The 22,406-nt window shown below is 51.5% G+C and overlaps 1 protein-coding gene across 2 annotated transcripts in view; it reads right to left on the minus strand.

Annotated features, from left to right (window-relative positions):
• The window catches only part of sema6a (sema domain, transmembrane domain (TM), and cytoplasmic domain, (semaphorin) 6A), a 75,231-nt gene that overhangs the window by 23,651 nt on the left and 29,174 nt on the right, over positions 1 to 22,406 (minus strand). For both annotated transcript variants that reach the window (XM_048995227.1, XM_048995220.1), the window contains exons 3-14: positions 18,821 to 18,964; positions 18,288 to 18,405; positions 13,119 to 13,179; positions 12,845 to 12,907; positions 12,427 to 12,528; positions 9,535 to 9,625; positions 5,084 to 5,203; positions 4,629 to 4,717; positions 3,221 to 3,438; positions 2,525 to 2,656; positions 1,957 to 2,112; positions 728 to 901 (exon numbers count right to left, since the gene is read on the minus strand). In XM_048995227.1, the coding sequence (XP_048851184.1) occupies positions 728 to 901; positions 1,957 to 2,112; positions 2,525 to 2,656; positions 3,221 to 3,438; positions 4,629 to 4,717; positions 5,084 to 5,203; positions 9,535 to 9,625; positions 12,427 to 12,528; positions 12,845 to 12,907; positions 13,119 to 13,179; positions 18,288 to 18,405; positions 18,821 to 18,920 (1,424 nt within the window). In that variant the 5' untranslated portion in view covers positions 18,921 to 18,964. The remainder of the gene's footprint in view (positions 1 to 727; positions 902 to 1,956; positions 2,113 to 2,524; positions 2,657 to 3,220; positions 3,439 to 4,628; positions 4,718 to 5,083; positions 5,204 to 9,534; positions 9,626 to 12,426; positions 12,529 to 12,844; positions 12,908 to 13,118; positions 13,180 to 18,287; positions 18,406 to 18,820; positions 18,965 to 22,406) is intronic.

The following is a 22,406-nucleotide window of genomic DNA, read 5'->3' on the forward strand; positions in this document are numbered from 1 at the left end:
AGAGACAGGGACCATGAGGGTGACACCGGGACACAAATTAGTGAGCCCGTCAGGATGCCTGTGATCTGGAGCCAGGAGCCGGCTGAAGAGGCAGCGTGGCCCCAGCCAAAGGGCCCGGCTCACTGCAGTAATCCCCTCGCTAGGCCTTGTTTATCTGGCCTGGAGGGACTTACCGCCCTCCTCGTGTGGTGTGTGCCCTGCATTAAAGCAGCCAATTAAGGCTTACCAGTCTTGCCTCCACTGTGCCCCCCTCCCTTCCCACAATGTCTCCTAGTATAGTCACTTGCATTAAGCTGTGCGTGCATGTCGAGCCAGCACTTTGTGTGTGTGTGTGTGTGTGTGTGTGGGGCACGATTAGCTCATCTCCAGCTTCAATGCCCCCCCGCCCCACATGATGCTCATGAGCCATCATGCGCTGTGGACCCGACTTCCCGGCCGCGCCCCCGGTTGTCGGACCCGCTTCTCGGCAACGTGCCGCCAGGCTGGCACAGGGAAGACGGCCCGGCCGCCGCTCGCTTTAATCACACAGCCTCGGTAAATGTGGGCTTCTGCAGTCGCCGCGCACCACTGACATTCCAGGCCTGCCCTTTAATTTGCCGACCGCAGATCGGCAGCGTAACCCGATAAAAGCCCTGAAATGGGAGCGCGGCCATCTGCAGGCAGGTCGGGGGAGGGGAGGCACTGGCCGGGAGGGGGGGGGGGAGGGTGTTGCTGATGGTCCACTCACTTTTCGGGGTTGAAGACGCTGAGCTCCTCCAGGAAGACACTGTCATTCAGGACGCTGGCGCTCATCTTGGCTAAGAATTTCAGGATGATGCCTTTCTCAGAGCCCAGGAACACAACAGTGTAATTCCGGTAGGGGCCTGCAGTGTGGTCCACGGTGATGCGCGTCAGGCGATACCTGGGAGGAAGCGGAGCAGCTTCAGCCGCAGCTGGAGGCAGAACTCTGAGTGAAGCTGCTCTCTGCTAAGAGCCTTCTGAGGACAGCGGAGGAAGCTGGGGGTGGAACTCATATCAGGGTCAGGACTATACTGTTTATTTTTAGTATCAGCCATTTTCCATTTATAAGACATATAGACAGTGTACTCACATTCAAACTGAGCTGTACTCACTCACAAGTCACCCTATATTAACATGCAGGGTGACCTCAACTTTCAAGTTGCCTGACAAGTTTACCTGTCCTCACATTCAGATTGACCTTGCAAGTTCACCTGTATTCACACTTGGGTTGACCTGCACTCACATGTTGACCTGTATTCACTTACTAGTTGACCTGTATTTCACATTTGGGTTGACCTGTATTCACATGTTGGCATGTACTCACTCGCTAGTTGACTTGTATTAACATTTGGGCTGCCCAGTACTCACAAGTCGATCTATACGCACACTTGGCTTGGCCTGTACTTGCATTCATGTTCACCTGTAGTCAGAATGGATACTGACGAGGGAATAAACTCCATTACTGGGATCCGGTCCCCACCCTAATGAAGACTTGGCACAAAAAAAATTTCAGAGCGTCCATCAAAGATTTCACTGGATAAAGGCCATGTCGGGGGGGTGGGGGGGGGTGGGGGGTAGGACCGCTAGATCTGGCCACATCAAAGGGCCACATGCCTCTAGAAGTCTGTGTACCTCACCCATACAGGAGCCTTTCAGCGGTTTTGTTTGCTCCTATTTGTACAGAGTTCAGATAATTGCCATCTGTAACATCGAAAGCACACAGCAGAAAATAATCAGCGGTAGTTTGTGTCTCATTCTTGGGAAGATCCGTATCACCCTCGGTTTTGTAATTTGCTGGGGGGGGGGGGGGGGGGGGGGTGAACCATTAACCCGGAGCTGCAAGACCAACTGGACTCCTTCTACCAGATCTTTGCTACTTCATTACTTTACATGAGTTCAGAGCCCCTCTGGGTCCCCGGCCTCATTGTGTACCACCATGCCCTCCTCTCCACTCACCGGACCATTGTCTTGAGGAACCACGGCCGGTTGGCGATGGAAGGGGCTGCCTCATCCATCAGCGGGTGCATCTTGATGAAGTTCAAGGTGTCATCGGGGAACTCGTTGGACACCTTGTACCTGTCGGTGGATGGTGTGCCGGCACAGCAGCCGGGCCTGGAACAGGCGTACAGAGAGATTAGATAAATTAGATATATACTTTATTAATCCCCAAGGGGAAATTCATATACTCCAGCAGCAGCATGTTGAGAGGACAAGAAAGAAGCCAATCAGTGTTCGCTGGGACTAAGCGGGCCTGCTTACATTACGCAGGAGGGACGTGAATGTTGGAATTAGAAAAAGCTTTGGTGTGTTGTGTTCTAAGGTAAATCGGCCCAGCCTGCTTTTATCATGCCATTCTGCCAGTCGCCTTAATGAGTGCAAAAAAGACGTGTGTCTCGGAGAACCGGAACAGGCCTCGAGGAGAACCTAACACTGGCCATTATTTTGTCAATGTGAAATGAAATAAAGCTTCGGTGTGTTTCTTGCTATCCCTGCCTCACAGGGATGCACCGGGAGCTTTCCGTACCTTGGCCGCGGCACTTTCTCCTCCGGGACTGGTGTCCAAGTCGAGTCGGGGGACTTCTGCTCCTTGAATCGCCCCGTGAAGGTGAGGGCCACCTCGGCCATGTCGTAGGCACAGACTGCCGAGCCTGGGATGCTGAGAGACAGAGTCCGGTCAGGGATGGGGGAGCACCGTGGGATGGAAAGCATGGCCCCCACCCTGAAAGGAGCTTTCAGCCCCTCTGGCTGCGACCCTGCTCCCTGACACCCCGAGACAGGCCGCACAAGGCCGAATTGTCATGGCGACAGAGGCCGCATTCTGCCGGCCTCGACGAACAAGTCATAAATTTCTCAGACTGGAGGGGGGCTGGATGTATACAGAACAAGAGGCGTACCATGGCTGAGATTATGACTAATACCCCCCCCCATACAGCTGTCTGGATTCAAGGCCAGATTCCTGAATTCCTTTTTCATGAACTATTTTGTGAGCCGATTACGTTGTTAATTCTGCAAAATGGCTAAAGGTTTCAGGGTGCAAAAATGTCTCTGTCCCAGTCCAGCATCCCTGTTCAGTCCCACTGACGTGCCAAGACAATTCAGCTCAACTCCTACATCTATTATTTAATTGTATTTTCAAAGCTTCCACAGATGTCAACGTAGAGTCCTGGCCAAGAAAAGGTAATACATCAACAGAAGATAACATGTAGGTCCTCCGGTGTACCTGTTGTAGGGTGTGGAGAAGGTTGCCATGACAATGTCACGGCCGCTTATGTGGATGACGTCGGTGACGGCCTGCAGGATGTTGAAGTAGAAGTGGGAGTCTCCTGGGATGGAGCAGTTCAGACGGCTCTTCAGAAAGGAGGTCCACTGCTTCTCCAGCACCCTCTGGGAACCGCCCCTGTCGTTCTTACACACCCTGGCCACCCGTGGGAAGACCACCTGTGAGACGCAGAGTTACAAAAACAACCTGGTCAGATGGTGTGGCCTCTTTCGGAACCCTAGAGTTGCACAACCCTAGAGGCCAATCAATGCATATCTCAAAAGGTGACATGTTCTCCCATTATTCCTGGTTCCATTATCACGGACTAGCAGGTGACTTCACTCTTAGCTCACATGTTTTTAATCCGAGGCTAACAGCACAATAAAAGCCCCATTTGAGTCGAGCATAAACAGGCCATTGATCTGAAAAGCACTTCCACAGAGCCAGCCCCGAGAATGAGGTGCACCTCAAGGCCACAGGCTATCGCTCCCCACTGTGCCTCAGATCCTATTACAAGGTGTGAGAACCTGCTGGGGCCTGCAGCTCATTCTGCCCCAGAGTCACGGGCCTATAAAACAGAAGTAGCTTCTACAGAATCCTGATGGGAGCCGAGGATGGACCCAGGCCTGCCCATCTCCCACAGCCTAGCTCACTTGCTAACAAGCTAAATCAGACAAACTCGCTCATTGCCTCATTATACAGCTTACAGCTCTGCACAATTAGCTCCCAGAATAAAGACCTTAACTTCTAAAGACATCTACATCAAAGGCAAAGTTGCGGTGACCCTGCAAATACTTCCATAAGCCACGGGTGGCACGTTACATGACGGAGTGACTCATGAAGTCAGTTCACGTTAAAATGGCTTTGACTCCTGGATTTTCCACAGGTCTTGGTACAGTAATTCAGATTCTCCAACGGATTGTGTTGAGTGGGACACTTGTCTTCGTCCTACTCACCGCCTCCGGGCAGATTAGACCAAGGTGATAAATGATTTGCTTTAAATGGTTTCCAGTATTCCTGCTGTACATTGTTCAGAGTTGAGCCGCTCTCCTGAGGGCATGTGTAAACGTAACGCAGTCCGAAGAAAACACTTAATGAACTGGTGTAAGGAAACCTGTTCTTCAAGCACGAAGGGCCTTCAGCAGTTTGGAGACACTGCCAGGCACTCTAATAATTTTAGCACTAGCATCCTGGAATATGTTTTTCTTTACCCGCAGCGGCTGATGATCTTCCCTAAACCCGCCCTGCTCCAAAACTCCACCCGGCTTCTTCCTGTTTACTTCCCCAAACTCCTGTTGATTCCCCACTGGCAAAGGAAGCGACACTTTCCGAGAGGAAGTGCCAGTGGACCGGCAGCCTATCTCCTTACCTTCCCCATGGTGTTGTACTCCATTGCGATTTCTCGAAAGAAAAAGTAGATAAAGTCCCCGTAGTTGACGGCCTGCACGAAGTAGGGCTCTGGGACAGGGAGACAGGCAATCGTGCCAGACAGTTAGAGCTGTACATGTCGTATGATCAAATTTACATGCATTAAGCATATGTGAGAGCTAATAGATGCAAAGCAGTTTGGTAACATGAACATGTAAACAGTTGCTGCTATGACACAAAAACAATGATAAGAAACATTTATGAACCGGGACAAGTGCAGTGTGACCCAATATGAGCCATCTGTGCACCTAGACCTCATACACCTCATGGTGCTAAATGTTGACTTGAGAAGATGGTGAAGATGACCGCAAGGGTGCACCCTGTTATTCACTCGGGGGTGGAACCGTCAATGCCAGCTCGTAGCTAGTAAGAGAAACCAAACAGCTGTAGCCTCACCTTTAAGCCACTTGGAATCATGTTTGACCGTTCGCAGAGTCGGACTGTCACCAAGACTGCGGTAAATGACTGCATCGATCGCCAGGAAGTCCGTTACCGTGGCCGAGTAGAGCTTTCCTTCTGAAGGGAGAAGAAGGAAAGCAGAGGTAACGGGCCGCTTCGATCCTGCACATGATCGTCTGATTTCACTCACGGACGGCCCAGTCTCAGTGTCTGCATGTACCATAAACTCACATCAGTCATCACTCCTGTATGTGGTTCCACTCACAGACAGCCCGGTGTCAATTTCAAAATGTATAATAAACACGCACACGTCAGTCATCACTCCTGTATGTGGTTCCACTCACAGACAGCCCGGTGTCAATTTCAAAATGTATAATAAACACGCACACGTCAGTCATCACTCCTGTATGTGGTTCCACTCACAGACAGCCCGGTGTCAATTTCAAAACGTATAATAAACACGCATACGTCAGTCATCACTCCTGAATGTGGTTCCACTCAGAGACAGCCAGGTGTCAATTTCAAAATGTATAATAAACACGCACACGTCAGTCATCACTCCTGTATGTGGTTCCACTCACAGACAGCCCGGTGTCAATTTCAAAACGTATAATAAACACACACACGTCAGTCATCACTCCTGTATGTGGTTCCACTCACAGACAGCCCGGTGTCAATTTCAAAACGTATAATAAACACGCACACGTCAGTCATCACTCCTGTATGTGGTTCCACTCACAGACAGCCCGGTGTCAATTTCAAAACGTATAATAAACACGCACACGTCAGTCATCACTCCTGTATGTGGTTCCACTCACAGACAGCCCGGTGTCAATTTCAAAATGTATAATAAACACGCACACGTCAGTCATCACTCCTGTATGTGGTTCCACTCACAGACAGCCCGGTGTCAATTTCAAAATATATAATATACACGCACACGTCAGTCATCACTCCTGTATGTGGTTCCACTCACAGACAGCCTGGTGTCAATGTCAAAATGTATAATAAACACACATCAATCATCAACCTGTACATAATTTCACTCACAGAGAGCTTGGCGTCAATGTCTAAATGTACAATAAACACACACAGATTAGTCACCATGGGGTTATGTGCATTATAGGGTTTGGATCACGTGCCTAAGATCAGAAGGTCACCAGCTCAAACCCTGTGGCCGGCAGACTGCTGGCAGACCCTGTGCTGTCTAGAGATAGAAAGTTCAGGTTCAGAGAGTAAAAATCCAGAGTAAGATTTTGTTTCAACCAACCAGTTGAGTATAAAGAGTCACAGTCACAGAGTACTCAACTGATTTGTTGAAACAAAATCATGGTCTGGATTTATAATTTCTGAACAAAAAGCCCAGTCGATGACTAGGCGAACAATAACAATGAACAAATGACAGTCATCATTCCAGTACGTGATTTCACTCACAGAAAGCCCAGTCGTTGACTATGTGAACAATAACAATGAACAAATGACAGTCATCATTCCAGTACGTGATTTCACTCACAGAAAGCCCAGTCGTTGACTATGTGAACAATAACAACGAACAAATGACAGTCATTATTCCAGTATGTGATTTCACTCACAGAAAGCCCAGTCGGTGACTATGTGAACAATAACAATGAACAAATGACAGTCATCATTCCAGTACGTGATTTCACTCACAGAAAGCCCAGTCCCAGTAACCATGTGTACAATAAAAACACACACAAGCAGATCAGAGGCAGAGAGCAGATGCACAGAAGCCGGCCTCAGCGTGTGGGTACGTGCACAGACAGACACATAAACAGAGCGAGTCTCCTGGTTTGGAATCACTTCAGTGCGAGTTGGAGAGCTGGAAATTTAAACTACATAATTAAAAGGGTAGCGAAGGAACGAACATTCACTGATTATACAGAGATTTGTGACTCCAGCACAAATAAACAGGTCATTCACGCGTGTTTATTCCGTCCAGGCATCATGAGAAATACGGGCAGTAATTAAGTAGATGGGGAATATCGATGGAGGCGGATCAGTTTAACGACTCCGCAACTGGATGGGGCTCTAACCCGGGAATGGAAAGCTGACTCACTTTTTAATTTTATTATTGATTTATTTTTGGTCTGAGCAGTGCTGCAAAAGCCCACTCTCTTTGGCGGAGAGCTGCCATGCTGGTTTCATGCTGTTCCAGCCCACAGCGGTCTCCAGCTCACAGAGGCCGCTGAGAGTCCACAGTGCTTGCCGGCACCGGGCCCGGACATGCTCTATGAGTACGGTAACTCGGCGATAAAGTGAAGGCGCCACATGGGGTCTGTGAGTCTGCGTCCAGGTACACACTGCCTGATGCAGTTAGGGATCATCGGACATTATATGTGCCTCACATGTGCCGCGTTACGTGTGCTTACATGTGAGGAGATACGGCCGCACTTTCTTTCCAGTAACCAAGTGCCGCAAAAATGAGCCAGTTCATAGGCCAATTTGCAGGTTAGGATGAGCATTAATATTTCAAATGACATGACAGTATTCTGTAGCTGTTAGGTACTATATATTATTTAGTAGGCCTACTATTTCCTGTTATTTAATGTTTGGTACTATTGTTGATACTAATTCCTTTTTAATATTAACTATTGTTTGGTACTATATTGTGTTAGTACCAAACTGTACATAGTATCGATGTCCTGTTTAATACTGTATGGCATTTGGTACTGTTTCCTGCTAAATACTATCTACTATTAAGTACTACTTCCTATTTTATACTGTCGACTGTTTGGTACTATTTCCTGTTTAATACTGTGTGCTGTTTGGTACTATTTGGGGTTTGATCTACTATTTGATAGCTATCTCCTGTTTAATACTGTCTGGCGTTTGGAACCATTTCCTGCTAAATACTTTCTACTGTTAGGTACTATTTCCTGTTTTATGCCTACTACTGTTTGGTACTGTTTTCTGTTTAATATTGTCTGCTATTTGATAGCTATTTCCTGTTTAATACTGTCTGCCATTTGGTAATAGTTGCTATTTGGTACTAACTAAAGTGGTTACTGAGGCCCAGCGGTTGGAGAACTCATTAGAAAACCACACACACACACGCCACGCACATTTAAACGGCTTGTTCCTGGGGGCAGATCGTACAGGAATGTTAATATTCCAAAGGCGTGAGGTGGAGAAGTCTCGCCGTGGGAATGACCCGTAAAGCTGACAGTAATATTTAGTTACATTACGGTGTCCAAGAAATCTATGCATTCCAATGAGAAGAGCCACCGTTTCCTTAATTTAAAAAAGGCTACTTTCCATTTTTCCCTGTGAAGTGTTAATAAACCCCCCCCCCCCCCCCCCCCCAACCCCTCTGCTACATGGAGATGGTCTGAATTTTACGCTGATAGACAAGATGGGATTAATAAATGACAATGACCCAAGCAGTGTTTGTATAAGAAATGTCTTAGCCTGCACTCACACATGCCCACTGCCAACATACACACATACACACACGCTCACATACTCACAAAAGCCCATTGAGGCTCACTAACCCTAACACTAACCCTAACCCCTCCCCAGCCCTCCATCCTGTCCACCCCAATTACAAGGGGCTCAGTCCCCAAGGCAGGGGGGGATACTGTTACTAAATATTCTGATTGCTGTTTCCACTCTCATCTTACCGTGGCGGCTTCTCACTGTAAGGCTTACTGCCTCAGTTTAGTATCATCCAGGCTCGCCGAAAGCATCCGAATGCGATCCTGCTAATCCCATTTCCCAAAGCTTTTCCCAAAAGGATGGCGAACAGACAGCCAGTCGATGCCACCCCACATTTTTCAAAATAAACCGTGATGTCGTTTGTACCCAAGCAGGGAATGGAAGTGACCCTCATCGTCCCCTCAGCTCGTCCTGAGCGCCAATTTGGCCGCACATACCGCTCTCTGTCACCATGGCGATGACCCCAGGCTGCCTGGCGGACTTGGCCCGCTGTCACCTGTCGCCGGTAACTGGCTTCAGAATGACAGGGAGTGACTCCCAGACAGCCATGAGATGCACAGCAGGCAGGCTGACTCACACGACATACTTTTTTTTTGCACAGGGGCCCTGCTCAGGGGTCCAATGGTGATCGCTATGCTGACTCTGGGATTTGAACCAGCAACCTTCTGATTATAGGCAAAATATCCCAACCAGCTGAGCCACACACCCGTAAGTCTGAGGTAGGGCACAAATCACAGCAACATGGTCAAAAACTCAGCTGGAATTATACCCTATAAGAAGGCTGTCCTCTGGAGGGTGGGGCTCCTTAAAATCCAAATGCTGCCCGTTTCCCCCCAAAAGAACTTTCAGCTGTAGGATATTCACATTGCCCCCCCCTTCTGGCAATTTGCCCGGTTGATCATCTTTCTGTATTCTGCTTTGTGGTACTCTTAATAAATCATTTTATGTATAAAATAATATGTTATCTACGTGCAGCGTGGTGTCAAACTCACCGGCAAAGAGCGCCACGTTGGCATGCTTAGCATCGTAAGGGCACCGTGCCATCCCGCTGATCTCCTCTCCGAGGGCTTCCAGAGTGTCCATCTGTGCAAGAATACGAGGATGACATATCAGGCAGGGCCATGCCCTTGCACAAGCCGCGCCCCCATCACCCATGCTAAGTCACACTGGATTTGTTTCCTGTGCTCGCCTCCGCCTCACTGCCTTGCGGATGGGATGCCCCGTGACACCCAGGCAAACCCTGGGCCGGGGCTTCCTGACTTCCCCGTGCTCTTGACGAAGACGATTTTGTGCCAAGAAGATCCAGTGCTTACGCCGGCCCTTTTCAGTCTCCAAACGGGTCATTTTGCCGGTTATTCCTGTCTCGGCGGATACGGCTACCATCCGGCCAGCCAAAAAAAGGTCACGCGCTCCGGCCCCGCACGCACAGCTGCCAGCGGACGCTCTCCCATCCAAAACTCTGTTTCAGCGACGCCGCAATTCACCCGCGGCCTCAAATTATGGCGGCTGCCGGTAGCCACTTTGGACCGGAGCGGGACGCAGGCTCCGAAGGAGGCAGGGGAAGCTGTGCCGTGCTGGGCGCGTTCTAGTCTGGCTCTGATTTTCCATATTTACAGAGAGGACCGCATGCCCGTGTCACTCCGCCGCCGCCCCCTCCTTCCTGCCCCCTCTCCTGTCCTCCCACGGCCGCCTGCCGTGTCACACAGCTGAGAACGCTGGCCGGATCCAGCATATCGCGGCTGATCAGATCTGGCCTTCGGCACAGCAGATATTCGCCAGTGAATCGGGCCCCGCGCCATGTTGGTAAACATACTCCCAGCAAGGGCTGCCCGAAATAGTTATAAATAATGAAATGTGGATTTTTAAAAACAAGCGTAGAGAGACGTGCCTCTCGTCGGCATTTTCTGATCGCTGGTCCTGCACTCCAGCCGAGTCTCTGTCTGTAATTATAGGCCTTGCATCATGGCAGCTGTGCCAAAGTCCATATTTCAGCCGGTAATTAGGGGGACGTGAAGCCAAATTGTCACCTGGGCTCCCCTGATACTGAGACCCCACTCCGCCTAGCAACAGGTGATGTAATCCACACCAGACCGAGAGGGGGTGGGGGGCGAGGGTGGTGGGGGGGGGGGGGGGGCAAGTGTCTGTCTGAGTGAGCGGCCAACATGGGCACTGAACCTAGGAGGAGCTGCTCACAGATGGGTCCTTTGTGGGGCTGGGGGGGGAAAGACACCGTGGATGAGAACATCCCGTCATTTTTAGTTTTTATATTGCAGGAAAGGGAAAGGGTGAAGGAGGAGGGCAAAAGGGTGGGTAGTGGGGTAAACCGGGGGAGGGGGGGTCTGACAAGGTGAGTGGGGAGTGGTTTCACTGCCCCTCCCTCAGCGAGGCCTTTGAATGTCAGTAATTATAGCTCACCGAACACAAACAGTACAAATGAACCCATCTGAGAGGTGACAGGTCCAGTCTGGGCGAGGAAACGGCTCAGTTCTGGACTCCCATACGGATACCTATCAGAAACTGATACGAGAACGTGGGTCTGATTGATCACGTGTGTGTGTGTCTGTGTGTATGTGTTTCTGTGTGTGTGTGTTTCTGTGTGTGTGTGTGTCTGAGTGTGTTTCTATGTATGTGTGTGTGTTTCTATGTGTGTGTGTCTGTGTGTGTTTCTATGTGTGTGTGTGTGTGTGTGTGTGTGTGTGTGTGTGTGTGTGTGTGTGAACTCCATGATTCCCCCAGCCCTGATAAGCTCATTATCCCCATTCTCCATTACGGTAACCACCTGTGACCCAACCCCCCCCCCCCCTACCCCAACCCACCACTGGTGCTCCACACATTCTGAGGTCATTCCAGTAATGCGCCGACACACGTTTCATGTTGGGACTGGGGGGGGGGCGAGGGGGTCACCCTCACACGCCTTGACACCTAAAGCCCAGAAAAGCAAACTGCATATGGCCGACACCCGCAGCACAAGTGCAAATCATCAGCTGCAACAGACTCCACTGTGGTGTCACTGATAAGTGCTATCAGTAACAGGATGGTGCCTATGTAGCCACAGCCTATTGGAATTTACCAACTGCAGTACAGCCTGGATATCGGGCTACCACCTATATGATATTAAGTGCCCATGATGATGATGTGATGCTTGAACACACAGAATCCACGGCTGCAGGACAGAACTGGAGAGCAACAAGTAATGACTGTTACTGCAGAAGCCCTTTGATGGTAAAACTTCCCAGGGTCAGACTGGACAGCCGCCTTAAACAGACTGAGTAAACAGAAAAACAGACGTATTTCTTTGCTTTTTTGAGGTATTAGGCAGCACAGAGGTAGCTTCAGAGACTCAGAGGTAGCTTCAGCTGGCTGATTAAGGACGATTTCAGTCCCCTGAATATTTAATTGATTACAGAACCGTGGAGAGTTTATTCACCTTCTGCAATTTTATTCAGCTAAACCCCAAGCTAACTGCACAAACTTCGGAAACTATCGCCGATTTGACAGGGCTTGGCTCCTCCCCCGAGCGGTCAGCTGACTCCTCCCTAGAGCATTCTGGGAACAGGATTTCCTCACTGATGAGTTACTGTCTTGGCTGTGGTCATCCTTAAATGTCAGTGTCTGTGTGAAATGAGGCCATCTTTAAATGTCAGTTCCAGCTTGAAAGCTGGCGAAGCATTAATGGACTCATAAGAATTCAGTCCCTGTTACACGGAAAACTGTGATCGTGTTTACTTTAATACCGAGTCTGTGCCATAATGACCAAGCAGAGCTGCGACTCTGAGACCTTCTGTGAAACCTCGCCAGAGTTTGGCGATAAAAGTCCCTTGCATGTTTTCCACAGGCTACCCGCCAACCCCCCCCACCCCACCAAAAAGGAGGGAAAGCGATACCTTGTACGTTCGGCAGGCAGGATTGAAAGCGTTGGTCCCACACACAAACAAGGTGTCATTGTTTTGCTGGAGCAGGACCTTGATGAAGTTGTGGCATTCATCCTTGGGGAGAGAGAAAGTAAGTCAGTGAGCATGAGGAGCGAGGTGGGGGGGGGGGGGGGGGGCGCGACGTCACGGCGCTCAGTACGGCGCTGACCCCAGCCGATTATTTATGTAAAGTGCAGGCCTGATCTGATGGCCGTGTAATCACAGCCCGCGCTGATAGAAAACAGACCTTTGTTCCTCCGGTACTTACAAGGTAATCTTTGTGATTGCCACTGTGAAGACTGAATCGGGCAAGAACGGGAAATGCCATTAGATTTATGGCAACGAACACCACCCTCCCCCAAAGCTTGGGACAGAAGCAGGCTGCAGGTACCTTATGCTTGCCCTTCATTCTACAGGTGTCCACGTCCGGCTGTCGGGATTTCCACGTCAGCTTCTGTAGGGAAAAGGCCAGATGTGTGATTCTGCAGTGGAGCTGAGAGCTTCCCCATGAAAGAGGGCTTGTGGGTAGCATGCTGTCTGTACAACTAGGGTGGGAGGGGGCTCCATGACATCAGCCAGTTAATCAGAGTATAGAAAGGATCTCTTGAAGGGGCAAACTATGGGCAATCCCCCCCCCTCCCATAACACAGGGACGCGATGCTCACCTTACTGAAGAAGATCTCATCCGAGTTCATGGTGTCCATGTCCACAGCGTATATGTGATCCCTGAAAAGGCAGCAAACCGTTTTTAAAACCCCCCCCTGTCTTGTGTACGCAAGCGACAGTTCATCTTTCTGTAAAATAGGCTGCCCCCCCTTCCCGTCCGGTCCTCCAATACAAACAGTCAACAGAGGTTTTAAGCACCGTCACCGTGGGAACAAAGGCCTCTTTGTGCAGTAGTAAAGTTTACGGGGGGGGGGGGGGGGGGGTGCAGTGGCAAGTCACTCTGAGCCGTTCAGGTCAATTAGACGCAGCACTCAGCCACGGGAATTTTATACCGCGGTCATTAAGGCGCGGAGGAGCTGCCGCGTCTCGGCGGAGAGGCTGGCTAACCGGGCCGTCGCTGGCCGGCATCTGGAAGTCATAAAGCCGTGGGTTAGGTAGTGCCTGCCGGCGAGCGAGGCGCACGTGTACGGAAGCTGCCGGAAAATGAAAATGGGGGAGGGCTGGGGGCCAGGCGGTAAAAGGGGCGGGAAAAAATGGCTTAATTTGTTTAAGGCTACTTGCAAATGTGTTTTTAATCACGGGGGACACGTTTACTAGGAGGGAAATGAGCTTTGTATATGAAAGGCGTGGGGAGTTCCAGCTCTTCTGGCACACAACTGCCGGCTAATTATGCAAATGGAGTGCACTGCGTTTTCAGCCGAACGGACGGGAACACGCAGTGGAAATGGGTCGACGAAGGATCGCCGAAACACGGATGGCTTGTCACTCCCTCTCTCTCTGTCTCCGAGAGCCTTCATTCACGCAGTTGCCGGTCACACGTCCGAATCGCACATCTGCGTGGCTCACGTGCTGGTCGCGCTCTGCGCAGATACGCGCGGTTCGTCCCGAGTTGGCTAGCTCCGGACGCTCCTGCTCCGGCCGGCAGTTTCCCCCTGCTCAATGACACTGCTGGCCGAAATCCATCCCAGTCAATAAAGTTTCAGATTGTGTGAGGCCCTATTGAAGGGTGTGGGTCCTGCAGGGAGGGGTTAATGCTCAGTTAAATGGGTTTCGGGCCACTTGCTCTCACTGAGAGGCCAGGCCTCTGGTGCCAATATTCAGGGTCATTCCTACAGCTGCCGATAGTGATTGTAGGGCCCCTTTTCACTAGCAGGGGTTGTCAGGTCAGACCACCATGTGGAGCTCTGTTCCAACCAGGGGCAGTTTCAGGGTTTTTTTTAATGTCAGGGGACATAAGAAGGGCCATAATTTATAATGAGAGGCCAACCTTATTATTAGCCAATGATATGTTGCGAATCAGTGAGTGACACTTCTGGAGCCAATCAGCTTTCAGCGGGGGTCGGCGACCCTGTGGCTCTGCCCTTGTATATGCCGCTGGCTACGACACGTTGTCCCTCCCACGTAATGACGTCTGGCTCAAGTGTGTGCTCTCGTTAATTGGATTTATTAAGGTGCCGGTGGGCGGCGGCTTAACGTCACATCACCAAACAGGCCAAGCGAGCCGCGGTTGATATAACCCTCCCTATTGACTAGGGTTACTTGACGGTTATTGTGGGCAAAGGGTTCCGCTTCCTGTGCCCCCCCCTTCTTAACGGGTTGAGCGAGAAGCCATGTCTTTATTCCTGTCTGCGTGTGGCTTTCCCCTCCCCCTCGGGGAATGCGGAATATGCTGCTACCGACCTCTGCGTGCCCGGAGGTGTTTTTCGTTTCCTCTCGCCAAATTCTTCGCTGGCCGCTCCAGCGCCCCAAAAGAGCGCTTCTCATACTCCATACCCCAGTTTTCACACCCACAGACATTAATCCCCAACCCCCCCTCCCTGAACTTTGACAGAGTGTACGGTGATACGCGGCCCGGTGACGTCTCACGGCGTCCCACCTGCTCCCTCTCCGCTTTCAGCATTTCCTGCTCCGGTGTCCTGGCGAGTGGGATGCCCCAGCCGGGGTTTTAAATTCCGCACGTGCGGGACCTCATCCGCTCGCCCCCCCACCCCTCTGCTCCCAATATCTTCCGGCAAAGGTCACTGAACAGACCCCACACTACTGAACCATATCCCAGCTGCTCCAACGCCAGAAACGGTCCACAGATGCCATCTGTCTGTCCAAAGGCCCCAAAACGGGTGGCCTGTTACGGTGCCTGGATAAAACGTGAAACGGGATTCCACATTTTTATCCTAGTCTGTCAATATGCGGCGGAGCAGAGCTCCAGCTCCAGGTTACTGGATTAACTGGAATTCCAGAACGCCGCAGAAATACAATGGGCTGCTAGGAGTAGCAAACGGGGGCCCCCGCGCCTCCAATCTGAGCGGGCCCTTCGCTGGGAAAGGGGGGAGACTTGGACGTGCGCGGCGTGAACAGAACGCCTTTGTGTTAAAGAACGGCGTTTTCATAACACTTCTGGGGTGACTGCGGGCCAGGGCAGTCCATCTGGTGCTCCACTGTGAAAGGCGTTGGCTCACACCATAGAAAGGGGGCCGGCATTAGTATGCGGCACACACCTAAGACCCATGAGGGGCCCCTCCCCCACCCGGCGCCATTTCCCACCCCCCTCATAAGAGGACCATGTACAGGAAGGGCCTTTGTGGCTCTTCTGCTCCCTGCTCCCCGATCTCAAACCCCCACAATCAAGCAGGAGCGAAATGGGGTGCAAATGTACCGTATCTAAGGCGTTAAATCACAGCGGCGTCCGCGGGCCCATGGCGGCAGTCAGTTCTGAGAGGCGGCGCCGTCATCTGCATCACCGAGGGGCCATAACTGGATTTTCGAGCCGACACAATGAGCGGGACCGATTCGCCTCCACCGTGGCCCCAGAAGAGCCCCTCCTCGCCTATTTTATTTTCGCAGGTTGCCCCAGTGCTGCGGGAACGCTCAACTAATCCCCCCTGATTCCCACCCTCAATCAAGGCCAGAGACGAAGGGTGGGTGGCGTCGCCGTGGAAACGTGCAGCGGGGGCAGGGAATTCCTACAATGCCCTCTATTTGTGTTGTGGAGGGGGGGGGGGGGTTGTGGGGAGACCTGCCACTTGCAAGCTGGCATTTCTGGGGGCTGGGGGCGGGTTGAGGGGTTCAGCCAGCAGGCAACAGGCTAGCGGGCCATCTTTCATAGCGCTGCGTCCCACGGCCACAAGAGCACGGCCCTGGGTTGTGGGGCCGGCTGGCCAAGCGGCGGCTGGGGTGCTGCCGGTCAGGCCCGGCCACCGCCGGGTCGAGGGTTCGTTTCCCAGAGGCCCCCGTCGAGGCCCTTGCGTCTGCTTGGCACAGACAGGACGGGGGTCAGGACCGGGGTGCGAGGAGCTGGACCGAGCACTGGCATCTGAAAGATTCCTCAGGGCCTCTGTGGGGCTCTTGGTAACACACGGCTTTGAAAGGACCATGCGACCCAGCCATGACTTTCAATGACTTCAAGCACGTCTGCCGACTAATGAATATGTGCACAGCGCAGTGCGACCGTCGAAACGATGAAGACGCCAAAGGGAAGCCTGAAGATGCAGGCGGGGGGGGCAGAAAGTTCCGGAAGGATGCTGCCTATACAGTGACCTGCAGACGACCGCGACTAGATGGAACGTAATAACAACAATCATCATAATAACAGCAGTAAGACATAATAACACAGTAAGAGAATAAGGAGGCCGGTAAGAGAAGAAATGAGCAAATTCAGGAAGCACCATCACCAAGAAACTGAAACGCTCCACATTTCCATAGCAATCACTGCATGGAAAGAACAAGTAAACGGTGGCGAGGCTCAGCAGATCAGGCCCGAGAGGCCGGGAGGCCGAGCGTCTCGAGGCTCTGACACCCCCTGACACGTCGCAGACGGTGCCTGATGGAGCGTGTCGGCGTGTTCGCGCGGGGTTGGATGCCAGGCGGCTTCTGAGGAGCATCGGAAGGCGTCTATGAGGCCTTGGCGGAACGTGGAGACCCTGTTTGTCCAGAAGCACCACGGGAATGAGCTTGTCTTCTATCCAAAATGACCCTCACTGCTTAAAATCCATGTTCCCTTTTCAGTGTCCGACTCACTGCACAGGACTAAAGTCCTTCTCAAACTACCTGAGACAGTTTAGTACAGCCCGAAGGAGACAGTTCAGGTCTAAAAAATTCAGACCAAGATTTTGTTTCAACCAACCAGTTGAATACTTTGCGACTGTGACCCTTTCCCTGGCTAGTAGTAATCTTGGTATGGTTTTTTACTTTCTGGACCTGAGATATCCATCTCTGAAAACGGTCCTCAGCGCATTTTTAATTCATTATCAATTCTGGCCTGTATAAAGATCAATTTTGACACAGAACAAAAAAACGATTTGACACCATCATCCTTATCATTAGCAGAGGAGCTCCTAGTCAGTGATTCCAGCCCAGGAAGTTTAAGACCCCTGCTTTCTAGCATGCCCCAAATATACAGTTTTGTAACCTCTTGTTCCCTCCATAGACCTACTCTTGTCAACACACATCTCACACTGTAACTTTCTAGGGTATGAACTTTGACTAAACTTCCTCAGTCTTCCTGGATCTCCATCAGATCTATGCGCTTACACTCATCTGCTTACAGCGTGCTTTCAGCTGTCACGTCTTTGAAGATGCACGGGCTTCTGAGAAGAGCGATATCTTCGCTGTCATGAACCGTGGTTCCGTGTCTTTCTGTTTACGCCGCTTCGATCGTTGACCCTGGGGCCCCCTCCTGAATGACAGAAGCCGCGAAACGAGTCAGATTCCGCGGAGTATAACCTGCTAATGAGCTTGCGCAAGGTGGCCCCTCACTCCGCCCAGCGGGCCCCTGGCACCGCGACCCCCAGTTTGCCCCTCTATTTGTCAGAAGGCTGTGACGATGACTCCCTTGTCTGAATTGGTCGGCGGGGGTCCATGTTCTCCTCCTCAGAGGAGGTGGTTAAACATAGATGTGTGCTGCCATACCGCAGAGGGCGTGACCCCCCCGTCACTGCCCGCTCAGTGATAAGGGGAGGGGCTTGCTTGCAAATCGGACAACCAAACGCCTGGAACACATAGAACCTCTACCGGACCACCATGGCCAGTCAGGGGTATGATAAATAAGGGGACATTTCACCCCAGTCTTAGGGGGCACACTGCTACTGCACGCCTTCACACGAGATCCTCAAAAAAAAAGTGCAAACTCACGGCAATGTGACAGGAAGAATTCATGGTGTCGGCAGACTCACCTGGCGGCGATGTAGAGGGTCCGGTTCATTACCACGATCAGCTGGATGTCCAGTTTGTGCCGCTGCGTGCTGTTTCTGCCGGGCTTGTGGCCAATGAAAGCTGGGTACTGCTTGGTGTCTGAGGGCGAGAATCGGGCTCTCAGAGGGGGAATTCCGGCCCCCCCCGCCCTCCCCCCGGCAAGGTCAGCACCAGATGCTGTTAATCGCCCTCGCAGTGCGTACGCCTTGAAGGTCTCTCATGTTTTCCGGGATTTGTAAACTCACATATGATGAGTCATGAGCGCCGATGGCGGCTGGACCTCGGATTAATTAGCATGAGGTGAAGAACCGGAGTGTACAGAGTTCTGAGATAGTTCTAGAACCACACAAAAAAAGTCTCCCTCCCAGCAACAGCGAAATGTTTGTGATGGACAAACATGCTACTGTCCGACGGCCGTTCAGAATTCACCAGTGGTTTCCCTGGGTGCTGGGTCACATTTTGGATTCCGACCGCATTCTCGGGAGAATTATGGGATGCACCCTTGGGTACTCACAGTTGCCATGGGATACAGTGATGGGCTCAGAGTCCTCTGGGAAACCGGCACCGACGGCATGCAGCAGGCTGAAGTAGAGCAGGAAGGTGCCGGTCTTCATGGTGGCACACGGGTCTTCCTCAGGGGGCGCTGTATCTGTCGGCCCTGTGAGGGGGAGGGGCCAGGCTTTCGTTAGCACTGCCGGACACGCCGTGGGGAAACAGGCCGAGCCCGCGGCGCGACATGCGCGGCTACATCGGATTAGCGTGCCGAAATGCGTCACAGATCAGCGGCGGAGTGCGTGGGCTACGGGAGCACCTGTTGGGGGCGAGTCTGTTATTACGCTGATGTCTACATTCCTTTTTTTTAGCAGAAGCTTCTGTCCAAAGCATCGCACAATTGTAAGAAAACAGGGCCAGCCAGTGCCTGGAGCAGTGGGTGCTAAGGGCCTCGCTCAGCGGCCCATGGGGTTTAAACCAGCGACCTTCCGATCACGGACACCGAGCCACACACCACCCTAGAGGGCCTGTGTTCTCTTTACTTCAGAGCTGAATTCCTGCCAAGGGTCTGAACGTATTAAAATGGCCGTGTGATAGGCAGGCAGAGGCAGGATTAAAAGACGAGCGCTTTTTTATTTAATTAGGCGACGGCCATCTTGCGGGCCAGATTTACAGCCTCCTGTGCCCCCCCCCTCACCCCGTGTGCTCTCATTCCCGGGAACCCTCCTTACATGTAGAGACAGCGAATTGCATCCATAAATCACAGCAGACAATAGCTGATCCTTTAATCTAATCAAGTTAATAATTTAATACAACTTTTCTTGTTCCTCCAATCCAGGCCGTGGACATTTGGGATATTAAATATAAATCTCTTACATTTATAAATAAAGATGGAAATTCTCTATAGCGCAGAGACACGTTTTCAAAGGAGAGATGTTTTTTTAAGGGGGGGGGGGGGGCTGCCCTCTACCCATGAATCTCATTCAGAGGCTGAGTGACAACAGTATTCTCGTCGAAATGCAGGGAAGAATGTGGAGCGAGTGAATAAAAACGGCAAGATTCGGCCTTCACCGCCATTCTCCCACCCCCCACGTCATTCACGGCGCTCCGCTCCGGAACGCTTTAATGAGCGCCGTGAAAAGGGGGGGGGGGGCGCTCTCTGAGAGACTAGCCCCGCTCGCTGCCGTTCCTCCTCCTGCGTCATTCACGCTGCCCCGCTCACCACCGGCGGGAGCCATCCGGCTCTCCCTTTCGTTCCCTGAAGTTGTCGGAAATTTGTGGCCACGTGTAAAAACAGAGAGCTGCAATAACCGCGCCAGGATGACAGGGAGAGCACAAGGACGCGTTCGCTCTCCGCTTCTCACTGTAAATGTACACTGTAGGTACTGGAAATGGCCAGAAACCCTGGTAAAATGTGACTGGGCGTGGTGGGGGTAACGGCATGCGCTCCTCTCCAGTGAACATACGACGGAAAGAGCGGTGTCAGCCGGTTCTGGGAGCAAGGCGAGATTAGGGGTTTTCCTCAAGGGCCCAATTGGGAAATCACTCTGACAATTAGGGGATTTGAACTGGTGACCTTCTGATTACAAACACCGAGCCCTAACTAGAGTCGCACACAGCCCTGAATCCAAAGATCAGAAATGGGCAGAAATGTGACTGGGTGTGGCCGAGGTCATGGTCACTGGTCACTGGGACAGGCAACCAAAACTGGGAGGTGACTTAAAAGCAGAAGCTTCAAAATAATGACATTTTGGAATGGAATCCCTTTATAGTTATGGTGTAACCAATCTCCCTCTCCCACGAGACACACACATGTACAGGTGAGAGTGAAGGTTGGGGTCAGAGTGCGGGATCCGGCCATTTATGCTGCACCGCCGGAACAGCAGGGGCAAAGGGCCTCGCTCAAGGGCACACATGCGATGTGATTATTCTCTTAGCCACAGCGTTAAAGCTTCCGGACACAGCCACGCGCTCCCAGATGGCGAAATCTGGTTGAAAAACAGGGGGGATTTCAAAATACCTAGAGGCTGCGATCTTAGCCACTCAGAAGGCACAGCGTCGGCTCCGGCCAATCAGCAATCACGTGTTGAGGCTTGGGTGAGGAAGATACCCGCCTCCGGAGGAGCATAACGATGGAGGATGCATCAGAGGGAGATGCGAGTGTTTAATCTCCACCCGTCATTAAATACTAATCAAATTATGCAAATGGGGACCGGGTGCATTTAGGGGGACACAGACGACGGCCTGCTTATGGCCTTTGCAGGTAATGCTTCTCCTCGCATTCAGAGCGGCGGCCGGGGGGGTATCTTAAGGCTGCACGGCTCTCCTGTGAGTCCAGCTAGCATCACATGTCAACAGCAGCACCGTGATGGTACTGACGTGCTACACGCCCCCCCCCACCAGAGGGACTGTGTCTCACACTCATTTAAATGTTTTCGCAGCCGTGTTCCCAGAGACATGCTAAAGACTCGCACAGCTTCTTAAGCAGGAAACTCTCCCCACACGCTATCCTAAAGCTTAAATGAACTCGGTTTACACCCACCTACGGCATACTGCACCCATGAGAGAACCCGGGGACTCGTGTTCCAGTAGTTGGGTCCTCAAATCGGGCTGCCCTACGCAGTGCCTGCGTCGTGTTAATAACAGACAACGCTGCAGTGTGTTTGTTGTTGTTGGAAAAAAAGATAAATAGTTTAACGATATGAACAGTCGGTGCTAATTAAGAGTAACATAACTCCAGAAGTGGCGGGATCCTTTAGTAACTCACTGAAATATGACCGTCGGCAGAGTGCGATAGGGGCTGCAGAGTCTGAGCTTAATGAGCTTAAATGGAAGAGTAACAGGCATGTTTATAAAAGAATGAAAGGTGAATTAGTCACCCTTCATTTTGGCTTGTGTCCCAGGCCAAACGTGGAAGGAAAGGTTCTTAGTGACAGGCCTGTGGATACCTCTGATTACTGGGCCAGACTGGAGGACCATTACCGGATAGCGCGCGGTACTGCATCAACACCATTAAAAAACACAACGCTGGTTAAATTATAACCAGAATGATACAAGGAAAAGGAACAACGTGAAAATGGGCGGCATCGAAGTGCAGCTGGATCGGTATTGGTACACATAAACAGCCAGCACCCCCCCCCCCCCCCACCATACTGTCCCTGGGCGCAGACATTGGCTTCAGCGTAGGCCAGGGTGACTCGGGGACAGTGGCTAGGGTGGCGGAAGGCGATGATGGAATAAAGTGATGCAGACGTCCAGTCGACTAAATTCGAGGGCATCCACACAACAAGAAACAGACCCACAAATGTCCCCTCCCCCCTCCCAACGCCCCCGTAAATCACTGCTCACTGCATGGGCTGTGTCACATTGTGAGGGTGTGCCTTCCAGCCAGGGTCAAGCTGAAAAATGGTCCCTATAAAAGGTTTCCTATCTGAATAGATCCTGATAATGTTACAAATGTGACCACATTTAGCTCAAACTCACAATAAAATCTGGTTTAACTGCTCTGGCTGTTGCTGGCTAGATTTTAACGAAACATAAAAGTCTTCTTTTCGAGGGCTGCTTCTTTGTGTGTGACCACCCTCCCCGTCTGATCTCAGCATCCACGA

Source organism: Brienomyrus brachyistius, chromosome 2 (assembly GCF_023856365.1).
Source record: "Brienomyrus brachyistius isolate T26 chromosome 2, BBRACH_0.4, whole genome shotgun sequence".
NCBI classification, from domain to species: domain Eukaryota; kingdom Metazoa; phylum Chordata; class Actinopteri; order Osteoglossiformes; family Mormyridae; genus Brienomyrus; species Brienomyrus brachyistius.